Source organism: Balaenoptera musculus, chromosome 1, assembly GCF_009873245.2.
Source record: "Balaenoptera musculus isolate JJ_BM4_2016_0621 chromosome 1, mBalMus1.pri.v3, whole genome shotgun sequence".
NCBI lineage: Eukaryota > Metazoa > Chordata > Mammalia > Artiodactyla > Balaenopteridae > Balaenoptera > Balaenoptera musculus.
Genome location: NC_045785.1, coordinates 53,506,121 through 53,518,793, shown reverse-complemented (window position 1 = coordinate 53,518,793; position 12,673 = coordinate 53,506,121). Strand labels below are relative to the sequence as shown.

The window sequence follows — 12,673 nt, the reverse complement described above, 5'->3', positions numbered from 1 at the left end:
TATACCTACCATATTATCATATGTGTTTTTGAATAATAATGTAGAATATTATACCTCTTAAAAACCTTGATCACATTTGTACAAAAAGCCTGATTTCTAAATGTCATCCTATTTATATCTGCTTGGAGAAACTAAGATAATATTAGAACTGTCTTTTAACTTCTTAATAATGTTTCTGTTCATACTTGTTTATTTCCCAGAAGCCTCTTCTAGAGGAAAGAACATGCATTTTGAAGTCTGACTGAACTGTATTCTCATTTCAGCTTTGCCACTTATTTGATTGTATGTGAAAATCTCTTAACTTTTCTGGGCCTCGATTCATCTGCAAAAGGGGGGTATATTTGATTGCTATCTGTTTGAACGACTACTCTAAGGATCAAATCAAGCATTGTATGTGAAAATAGCATAGTGTCTAGCAAATGCTAATAACCCAGTATTTGTTCATCTATTCCTTTTGTGGTGTGTAGTAGTGATACGTAGTGTTTTTAGATATGTATTCACTATCATGTATACTATTGCCTTCACAGAAACCTTCTCTACATATACCCTCAGAGTCTCAATTTTGCCAACCGTCAAGGTTCTGCCAGAAATATAACAGTTAAAGTCCAGTTTATGTATGGGGAGGATCCTAGCAATGCCATGCCGGTAAGAAATGTTCTTTACATTTCCTATTCTTTGTATATGGTTCAAATAGACCTTTTTTTGGGGGGGGGTGGGAAGGTAATCACTTGGTTGGCAGCTCTAAACTGGAAATTAATGTGATCTTGCAAACAAAATTTCTGACCTCATTACTTCCTGTACAGGTAGTAATGAGTTTATTTGAAGTCTTATTTATTGAGGACTTGGTATATGCTAGGCATTCCCAGAGATACAAAGATGAATAAGACATAATCTAGAGGATATAAGAAGAATATGTAAAATTTTAAAATAATGAACCTCAGAAGAGGGCCAGATCAGAATCACCTAGGGTACTCTAACAGAGCAGACACCTCTTCTCTACTCTTCCATCTGTGATCCTGATTCCCCGCCTTTAGAATGAAAGGCCAGGTAAGGGAGGTGGGAAGTGGTGGGTAGTATTATGGGGTTGTGGTATAGTTTGAAAATGCTCCCCAGGTGATTCTAATTTGTATGATTCTTCCCATCTTTGTTGAGAAACTCTGGCAGTAGTTCTTTGGCTACATTTTACACTCACTTGGGGAGCTTTTAAAAATACCAATGCCCAGACAATCTCATTCCAATTACATTATAATCTCTGGGGTGGGATACCAGGCAGATATCAGTATTTTTTTTTTTTTTTAATTAATTAATTAATTTATTTATGGCTGTGTTGGGTCTTCGTTTCTGTGCGAGGGCTTTCTCTAGTTGCGGCAAGTGGGGGCCACTCTTCATCACAGTGCGCAGGCCTCTCACTATCGCGGCCTCTCTTGTTGCGGAGCACAAGCTCCAGACGCGCAGGCTCAGTTATTGTGGCTCACGGGCCTAGTTGCTCCGCGGCATGTGGGATCTTCCCAGACCAGGGCTCGAACCCGTGTTCCCTGCGTTGGCAGGCAGACTCTCAACCACTGCGCCACCAGGGAAGCCCCAGATATCAGTATTTTTAAATCTCCCCAAGGGATTACATTTTGCAGCCAATATTGATAACCAAGGTATGAGCTAATTATTAGAAGATTGGTAGTATAGGGTTTCAAAGGTGTAGGTGTTCAGAGGAAGGAGAGAATGCCTCAAAGGTGGTTAACATGTTCATAGCAGTGGATCTGTCTAGCCTGTGGGGAAAGGAGAGCAATTCAAGTTGGAGAATGTCCTTCAACAGAGGTAGAGTGGTGAGTTGCCAGTGAGCCAGAGCAATGCAAGATAAGTCAGGAACAGTAGATTGAGGCTAGATTGCGGAGGTTCTTGACTGCCCACATTGTCATTTAGGATTTGTGGGACACTAATAAATGCAGGTTCCATGAAAGTAGATTTTTAATTTACGGAGTAGGAGCATATCTATCACTGTAGATGTTCAACCTCTGAAAGAACCCTAGTGGAATAAAAATGAGCTAAGAACAGGTGCACTGTTTACAGAGTTTTATTTTAGCCTTCTATGGCAGTCATTTGAATCAAGTTCTTTTGATTTTCTACAATACTTACTAAGAAAACGATATATTTTCCTTTCCACTGTAGCCTCAGTTTCATCAACATTTATAGATCTTGATAGCAGCAAGCACAAATTATTCATCTTTGTATTCTTCTATGGCAGCTGTTCCAGATCCTTGCATGTAATACATGCTGAATAAATATTTGTTCAATAAATGTAGAATTTATTTTGGAGGTTTGGAATGAGCATTTCATGCTTTTTACTAGCTCTTCATTTCTGCCGAGGGAATGAATGTACTAATCATAGTCGATGAAAAGATGCTGGATTGTGAAAACAGATGCTTTGTTATCCTATATGTGAATGGCCATATGAATTTGAACTTATGAAAAACGTAGTATATGTAAAATAATTTGTTTTTATTTTTTGCCTAACAAACTCTTCCTTGTCTTAGCATACATATAGCCTCCTCTACAGAGCCCCAGCTGCGTCCAGCCATATTGGCAGTTAGACCACTCCTTCTTTTGGTGCTACCTTAGTGTCTTCTCACTTCTTTTATGGGCTGTTTCATTTTATGGTTATATGTTTGTTTCTTTATCTCGACCACTAGACTGTGAGCTCCTTGAGGGCAAGGACCATGTCTTACTCATATCTGTATCTTGCCTATCATAGTGCTTGGCATAATTGATGCTCAGTCCATGTTGATGAATGATTAAAAATACATGTTAAATGGTCAAAGGAACACTTTTCACTTTATATCATTGCATGTTATGAAAATAAGTTACTTTTTGAAAAACAATAGCTTCTCAGAGGGAAAAAAAGGTATTGCATTCCTTTCTCTTGTGTATTATTAGTGATATGAAAATATAATGCTTTATGTTTATGTGAGTGGCTGGTTTGAAATAATGTATAAACACAGACACATTGTATTTGCTTATTTTTTTAAAAATGAAGACTGTTCAAATGAATCTTAAGATAATTTTTTGATCATACAATGTTGATATGATAAAATCATAAACTTCATAATTCTGGCACTGGAACAGCATTTTTATAAAAACATAGTAAGGTAGTCTTAGAAATTGATGAAATTAGGCATATACAGGAGAGTCATAATTATTACACTTTTGCATACCCTTAAAATAAAAGGACCTGCTTGAAATGTTGCAAAAAGAAACACAGATATCTGTTATTATGTTCTTTTTATTTAAGGATGGTGCAACTTAACCCCTTTGTATAAGGAATAAACTTTGAGTTGTTTTACCAGTTGTGTGATAGAAGTGTGATGACATGTCCACATACCTATTCATGCATGTGTAGAGATGACTGGCCAGACTTAAAAGTTTAATCTATGACTAGATAATATTGTAAGCCTGTCACATAGTAATCATAGCTATGACCTTGACATCATTAAGCCATTTATGTAATCCGCTGCCCTAATTAACCATAGTATTGCTTGGTAGAATTCGAGAGGCAGATATACAAGACTGAGTTATTTTACCTCTAAACCTTCTCCAAAGTATTGTAGTAGTATTGTATTTTTTTTTTAATGTGGTGGATTTGAAAAAAAACAATCACATAGGTAAGAATATAAGAATGGAGCTCCTCTTCCGTTGTAGAGTAGCTTGCAGGGAGTACTGGAAGTAAAGGATACATAGCTTGACCTAAATTAGGGTATTTTAATATCATTTATAAATAATTTATATTTGACATTCAGAATGACTGTTGTTTTAGTGGAGAAGCCACCAATTTATATAGTAGATATATGCCACCATTCTAGGATCGTATTTCTTATGTAAATTCCAAATGATGTGCTACATCTAGATTTTAAAATGAATTCTTTACCTTCTTTAAGAAAAAGGAAAGAAATGTACCTTATTGCCCAATAGATATTAGTATAATGGATAGAAACCTTTTGAATGTTTGAATGTCAGATGGGTCTATAGTTGAAAAGAAATATACAGTTAAGCAATTTAACTTATAGGCACATTGTTCTTCATTGGGCTTATTTTGCCCATTGTTCTCAGTTATTGAATCAGACAAATTCTTACATAGATTTGAAACATCCAGCATTTATTACAACAAAGTTTCAACATGCTGTTATTTGTTACAGGTAATCTTTGGTAAATCTAGCTGTTCAGAATTTTCAAAGGAAGCCTATACAGCCGTAGTATATCATAACAGGTACTGAATTCAAATATTTCTTTCAAAGTTACTCACTTCTCAGTGGCATTGTTAGCACTCACGTTAGTGTGTTTACCAAATGCTTTGCTGCACTGGATGTGCAAATTCAAGACAGCTGACATCAAAGTTATAATTTTCAACCTGTAGATGCACATTCTCTCCGTAGACATCTCAAATATAAGACTTTATGCACAAAACATCTCTTCTGTCAAATTCTCTGATCCTTTCATTTTTATTATATTGTTATTGATTATCATTATGGCCTCTGGTCCTTTGGTCTTTCCCTGTTATTTTCACCTGACGCTTTGTAGTTTTACTTAACTCTTTACTAAGCTTGCACTCATTAGTCAGTTAAATTGGTGCAACATCCAATAAATCTTCGACTCAGTGACTTTCCCTTTTACTTCTTTGGGAATTGATTGTTAACTCTGGATAACCTTTAACTTCTGCTTTCTTTCCCCTCCTCCTCCCCCTCCTCCTCCTCTTCCTCCTACCCTCCCTCTCCATCACCCTCCTTCACCTCCCTCTCCCACTTCTTTTTTTTTGATTATTGAATGCTATTGGAGAAAAAACACAAAATTGTGCCAATCAGGGCTGTCACAAATTAATGTTATTTTATCATATGATGGGGCTACAGTAAGTTATTTTATTGTATTTTATCTTCTTTTGGCCCCTCTGTTCTTTGGTAAATTTTTTTGTCGTCACTTTTTTACCTTCTCTCCCATTTGGCGGTAGCTATTTTAAGCTTTTCTTTCCCTATCTCTAACTCCTACTTCTTTTCTGTTTGCTTTAACTCTTAGTGTTCCTACTTTATGAAGTTGATTGAGACCATCTAACTTGAGGTCTATCAACTTCTGTGCTCTTCACCTCAAATTGTCTCTATGCAGATCTGCCTTTCCTCTGTTTCAAAGGTGGTAATGGCCCACACCTTCCTCAGTGTGGATCTTTTCATCTCTGCTCTCAAAACGATCTTATCCAGGTTCTTCAGAATGTGACTCCATCAGTTATTCCTTTTCTTGCATCATCAGTCTTCTGTTTCATTGGCTCCATCTCTTATTGCCATAAAATTTGTTTCCTATACTTAAAAAAAAAAAGTCTTTCTTCAGTGCTGTTGTGTAGCATGGTTTTTCCTTACCCTCCTTAAAACTTTCTTCTTTCTCACCTTTATTTTATGACCCTCTCTTGGTTTCCTTTCATCCCTTTGAACACTTTTTTTTTAATAGTAATTATTCTAATTTTTCTTTTTCTTTAAAACATAGGCCTTCCACACAAAACACTAAAGTTTTGCCTTTAACCTTCTTTTTCTATAATATTCTCTCCCTAAATAATCTTATATGTATTTCCAGAGTGACATTCAATGAAAATACTACTACTTCTACCTTTATGTGGATTGTTCGCACTGTTTATTTTCTCTCATAACCTTCTTTCTGAGATACAGATATGTATTTTCAGTGGCCTTTTAGGCATATTCATTCGAATGCCTGCTGCCTTCTCAATTTCCATGTATTTGTTCTTGACTCTCTTCCTAAGCCAATCTCTGTCTGACTCTATTTTTATTAATCGTACCATGATTTTTCCAGTTGCTCTGACTCAAAATGTAAGACATTCTTGCCTTCCTTCTTATTTTGTCTGATATACAATCATCTTTTCCATCTTGATGATTGTATTTCTGCCTCATTACCAAGCATATCTTGTGCTGTTCTGTTTCTGGGCCTTTCTTGGATCTTTTTTCTGTTGTAATACTGATTCCCTCTAATTGAACTCCTACTCATACTTTAAGGCCCGTATCATATATCTCTTCCTAAATGACAGTTCCCTGATCTAAAACTTGAAGTAATCTGTTCAGCTCTGTTCTTGAAGCACTTAACCTTATATGCTGTATACCAGGGGTTGGCAAACTTTTCTAAAAAGGGCCAAATAGTATATATCTTAGGCCTTGTGCGCCATCTGGTCTCTTGCAACTACTCAACCTTGCTGTTGTAGTGCAAAAGTAACCATGTACAGTAAATTGCAAATAAATGGGCATGGTTGTCTTCCAATAAAATTTTATTTATGGACCCTGAAATTTGAATTTCATTTAATATCTCAAGTGAAATATTCTTTTGAATTTATTTAAGCACTTAAAAATATAAAAATCATTTTTAGTTTGTAGGCTATACGAATGAAGTAGTGGACTGGATTTGGCCTGTGGCCATAGTTTGCCAACCCCTGCTTTATAGCATAGCTATTGATATATGTGTGTCTTACTTATATTTCTACTGAATTATATATTTTTGAGGGTTATTTTTCTTATGTTCATTTTTAAAACCACCACAAAAGTAACACAGTGCTTAGCCTAATGTTGGGTAATTAAAAATACTTGTTGATGAATAACTCGTAGATGTTTAATTTTCCATAAGAGCCTTTACATAATATGATTTCAGGAAAGAATGAACTAAAGCACTAGAAGCCAGGAAAAATATTTATAAAGAAGGTTGTATTTTCTAAAAGTATCTCAGTTTGTGGCTAGGTCTTTATTTTGTTGCTCTCAGCATTAGTAGAATTAAAATGATACAGTCTAACATGACTTGTAAATTCAACTTTCTCATAATTCAGTGGTGATTAGTGAGATCAGTAATAAGATCTGTAGCATCTTTTATTCACCAAAGTCATCAAATTCTCAGATGGCTAGCATTAGCTATCTTTCTTATGGGTATTAAAAGCCTTATGCCACTTAATTTTTCTGTGATCAGATCTACACCTGTTAGCATTTTTGAGGCATATTTGAGATGGAAGAATATTTGATGTATTTAGCGTCAGAGAAAAATCCCTAACTGGTGGGATGGGCTTCACTTTAAAGGTAGTTGGAACTATGTGGTTTGGATGTATTTTCATTGAATACAACAGAGAGATACTAACTGAATATGGAAGATGGGGATGCTAAGGTTTTATCCCTTTTAGGTCTATATCATAAATAGCAGCCATGCTATCTTATAAAAATGCTCTTAGGGCCCACTCTCAATGAATATTGAGATGCAAGTGCCATCGGTTTGATCAAATATGCTATTTGTTGTATTCCTTAGTAGCTGGGAGCCCTTCTAAACGGTGGGACACATTGCAGTTTGTGGGGATTCCCTGATTTTTTCTTTTCTTTTTTCTCTTTTCCTTTTCCTTTTTTTTTTAAAGCTGTCAGTCAATACACAACTAGTCCATGTTTAGGTAACATTTATTTCTTTAGCAGTGGAATGATAGATATAAGACATTCCATAGAGAGCCCATCTTGATACCAAGTTGTCTAAAGATTCCTTTTTTCTTTCTTTCTTTCTTTTTTTTTTTTTAACAAAAGGATAATACAATTTAGTCTTACTATGAAGCTGTACTCCTATAAAAGAAAAATGTTTTTCTATGGTATGGTTATAAGATATACACTTCTAAAAGCTCATATTATTTTTTTTCTATGTAATATGTATCCAAATTGGTTTATAAATATAGAAAGCCTTGCCCTAGTCTCTTCTCTTATACGGTTTCCAATCTAATGAAGATTTCAGCATCAAGGTGGTGATTATTAATGAATTTTCAAATAGTAGGATTACTTAACCCATTAATAAAAATGGGATGAGAAATTTCAGAAACAGTGGCAGCTCCCTCATCTGGAAGTAGGGGTTAGTTACTTAAGAGTTTGGAAATAAAAATATTTTGGACTAGAAGAAAAATTAAGCATGAATCCTGAAATTAATTTAAAAATTACTCAAACATACAAATGCAATAATTGTTTATTTTGAACACATTACTGACTATTGATCTGTTTTGTTTTGTTTTTGTATGAAGGTCTCCTGATTTTCATGAAGAAATCAAGGTTAAACTCCCTGCTACTTTAACTGACCATCATCACTTGCTTTTTACTTTTTATCATGTTAGTTGTCAACAAAAACAAAATACTCCTCTTGAAACTCCTGTTGGATACACGGTAAGTATATTTTTGTTAAATATTTAGCCCTTTGATCTTAAAAATAATTAACAATATTTAAGATAGTTGGTGTTCATTATTATTTGAGTATTCCTTATCTGATTCCCCATGTTCGTTAGGAAGGGTCATCATAACAAGAAAATGCTCAATATAGTTAACCAGTGTCATTAATTAACTAAGTAATATGTGTAAACACTTAGGTGTTGGTCCTAATTATTGTATATTTACCCAACAGTACTGTGTAAATGTAGCAGTTTTAAGGGTTCTTCGGAAGAAAATGGTTTGAATGTAAAATGATGAAAAGAGACCCTTGGCAATTAAAACCCTTTTTAATTGCCTTAATTAAAGCAATTAAAACACCTGAGTAGTTTTTGAAAATCATTACTATTGAATTACAAAAGTAAACCTAAGGTGAATACATCATAGTGTGCTATCACAATTTTGTCAGAAAGGCATGCCTTCACCTAAAAGAGAAAAACTAACATTTGATACATATCTTTTGTCTTCAGCTTATGACATGAATTTTTGCTAAATGTAAGAAAATAAATTTATGTCATACTTTTTAGTTTTGTTTTCAACATTCTTATCTAATCAAATCTTTCTTTCCCTATTTACATTGACACTGTTACTCCAGTTTAAAATTGATTCACTTTGTGGCCTTTTCTATTACCAACTTTCCCTTGGATAATGAGGACCTGCTATAGATTTAAGTATCGCATACTTCGTTGGTAATAATGTTTTGGGGATCCTCCTTAAATATTGTTGGGGAAACTTCTTTAGAGGAATTATGAAAACCTATTATTATTACCTACATAATTAAATCCCCTTGGTGTTTACTGATGTGAGACGAGTTTGGCTCATACCAAGTTCTTAAAACAGATTTTCCAAGTAATTACTTTTATAGCAAACATATTTAAATTAATATTGTTTCCTTTTTATTTAAAAGTGGATACCGATGCTTCAGAATGGACGATTAAAGACTGGGCAGTTTTGCCTACCGGTTTCACTGGAAAAACCACCACAGGCTTATTCTGTACTGTCTCCTGAGGTCAGTGTCTCTCACATTGAAATTCTCCAGTTTGAATAAAATGGGCTTTTCATTACAAAGATAGTTTTCTCAAACTTGCTGTTTCTTCTCTCTCTAAGTATGTATACAGTGAAGTAATAGTATTATTTTCCAAGGGACATTAGCAGCTTTGATGATGACATATGTGACTTGAAAGAAACAAAAACATTGGGAAAATCTCAATCAAGAATCAGTAGCCACTGTTCAAAAACCAAAGTGCCTTTTGAGAGAACGATTACATGATGATTACCAATGTCTCTTAATGCTTTGACTACAACTGTTCGTAACCATTAATCTGAAATGTGTCTTGTGAATGTTCTCTTGGTGGCATTTATTTTTCAGAACAGAACTTTAAAAGTTTTCACAAATAAATTTGTATTGTTTTTAATTAAAAAAAAAAAAAAAGGCAATGTAAAGCTACTGCTCTGACCTCCCTTCTCACCATTCTCTGTCACTCTGCCCTGACTATATAGCACAGCGCCTTTGTTGTTCCTCATACATAAAGAGCACATTCCCATCTCAGGCCGTTTGTACTTTCCTTTGCTGACAATGCTCTATCACAAGACCTGCTTCTTATTTAATTCAGATATCCACTCAAATATCCCCTCTTCAGAGATGTCATCTATAATTACTTTAAGTAGCAGCCTCCACCGCTTTTTATCCCTTTGCTTTATCCTCATAATACTTATCACTGGGACTTCCCTGGCAGTCCAGTGGTTAAGACTCTGCACTTCCACTGCAGGGGCTCAGGTTCGATCCCTGGACAGGAACTAAGATCCCACATGCCGTGGGGCGCAGCCAAAAAAAAAAAACAACTTATCACTGACTTTATAGTTCATATATCTTTGTTTATCTGTTTATTGTCTACAGAGTATAAACTCCATGATGTTAAGGACTTTGTCTTTCTTATGCATTGCTGTATCTACCAGTGCTCAGAATAGTGCTTGGCTCATAGTAGACAGTTAATAAATATTTATTAAATGAATGAATAAAGACCGTAGGAAAGAAATAGGACAGAACCCCCCCAACCCCCAAATCTTTCATTCAGTTTTCCAGGAACATATCTTTTCAGTAAAACAGATTAGTCTTCTGTCAGGGGTAGCATTGTATTTCAAAAGGAAATATTTTAAAAGAAAATATAATTTTATGGAAGTTATGTATTTGTTCTTAATTGATTTGCAAATGCAAGGTCAGCTTTCTAAAGGGGGAGGCTGATGGTTTTCTTCTAGCTACAACGTGTATGTTCATATATAAAGAATATGGTGATAATTTGGATTTGACTATAGATACATAGTATGGCTGATTGATATGTGAGATTAAACCACCTGATTAAGTGCTTAAACTTTTGTATATTTTAATTACTATATTAAAAGAACAGTATATATTCTTAGCTTCATTATTATATTTAAAGAATAGTATATATTAATTTTAGTGCTTAATTTAAAGCAAGTGAGAGATAAATATTTAAATATTTGACTTTTATAGGTCATTGCTTAATGCAATTTTGTATTTACTTTCCTGGTTGAGGTTGAGCTCTCTTTGATTCAGAAAGTCAGAGAACTTCTGATATGTGTTAACTTCAGCAGTTCTTTGGACCTTAGAATATGAAGCTTGCCATATAAGCACACTTCGGTACTGAGAAACTAATTTCTGTAACTAGTGAACTATTGCTTTATTATATTTCACTCAGTGGTCATTTTCAGTGATAAATGGATCATTTTCTTCTTAAAACTGGGTAAAAAGGAAGGTGAACCTTTGTTGGCTTTGTTTCACCACATTTTCTTGGTTTTCTGGTGTTTCCCCCTTAAGTTTTCATGTTCTTTTCACTCTGAACCTGTAAGCACTCTTCCCAGGCAGGATCACTGACTGCAGTTCTGTGAACAGTACTCTCAGAGTGGTGTAGTATGTAACTTACAAGAAGACCAAGATACTCCTGACTCCTACTGCTAGTTGATGAATCTTAAATCTGCATCTCTGCTCACTCATTTCTTGCCAGTTATTTGTCTGGTAAATTAAAAAACCTAGTGATGTCTGCGCCAGGATGTTCTGTAGATATCTCAGACATAAAATGTCCCAAACTGGACTCATTCTTGTTGAATACTGTTGGAACTTTATGGTGAGAGGAAAATCTTGGCCACCAATATGCCTCAACAGAGTGATGGTATTCTAGTGAATTTATCTCAGTTCAGTGTCATCAGCTTTTCAGGATTAGTGTTTATTGGGCTCCAGGAAGCAGATTCATGCTTATAAGATTCATACAAGATTGACATATAGACTAGCATGGCAGTTTATCATCTCTATTTGCATAGGTATGCAAAGATCAGCATATAGGATATTTTTGAACTTAACAGTGGTTACACCTGAGGATAGTTAACACTTTTCAATTTTTTGTTATTTTATTTAATAATATAATACACACATGAATCCACCACCCAATCCAAGAGCTAGAACACTGACAATAGTTTACATCACTTATGTGCTCCTCCCTTATTCCACATTCTTCTTCCTTCTAACTACAAAAAGCTAGCCTTTAAAAAAAATTGTGGTAAAATACACATAACATAAAATTTACCATTTTAACTATTTTTAAGTGTACAGTTCTGTGTTATTAAGTACATTCACATTGTTTTGAAAACTAGCCTCTTAAAACTACATTTTTTATTTCCAGCAAGAGCAAAAGTTTATTAAAAAGTTTATCTTCTTTAGAAATTTAACCAGAATATTCCATTCTGATTAATGGAGAATTTAGTATATTACAAACATCAAAATATTAGGGGCAAATCAACACCTACCAAAATGTCTGGAATGGTGAATGGCCAGATGTGGTTGGAGGTTTCATGTACTGAACTTAAAAAAAAAAATCTTCTGAGTTGGTTATACACCTGTATTTCCAATCATTTCTGGGAAGGTGGGGGCAGGGGGGTGAGCCAGGAATCAGATTTTGAGAATAAGAAACGTAGAGCTGCAAAGAGATATGTTAACAAGCAAAGAAGTAAAATATTAGGGAGAAAAAATGATTTAAAAAAAGTACTACAGAGTTGGGGTAAAATAAAACTGAGTATAAATGGTCTGTATGGTAAGGAAAAGAATTCCATGGTCGTCTCAGCCTATGTGGGCCAGAAATAAAGTGTGTGAGAGGCCATTTATTTTGTTGACTGAGATACTCTCAAACCATTTTTCTGTAAGGTTTTTTTCCCATAGAATCTTTTATTTTTTAAATTTAATTTTATTTTTTTATACAGCAGGTTCTTATTGGTTATCTATTTTATACATATTAATGTATATATGTCAATCCCAATCTCCCAATCTCAATCACCACCCCCCCCAACCCCCCCAGTAAAACTAGTTTGTTTTTCAAAAATAAATTTATTTATTTATTTTTGGCTGTGTTGGGTCTTCGTTGCTG

The 12,673-nt window shown here is 34.6% G+C and overlaps 1 protein-coding gene across 6 annotated transcripts in view; it reads left to right on the top strand.

The window, feature by feature from the left end:
* Positions 1-12,673, top strand: part of DOCK7 (dedicator of cytokinesis 7) — a 188,205-nt gene that overhangs the window by 84,111 nt on the left and 91,421 nt on the right. For all 6 annotated transcript variants that reach the window (XM_036849754.1, XM_036849774.1, XM_036849764.1 and 3 more), the window contains exons 15-18: positions 528-645; positions 4,185-4,255; positions 8,063-8,201; positions 9,148-9,249. In XM_036849754.1, the coding sequence (XP_036705649.1) occupies positions 528-645; positions 4,185-4,255; positions 8,063-8,201; positions 9,148-9,249 (430 nt within the window). The remainder of the gene's footprint in view (positions 1-527; positions 646-4,184; positions 4,256-8,062; positions 8,202-9,147; positions 9,250-12,673) is intronic.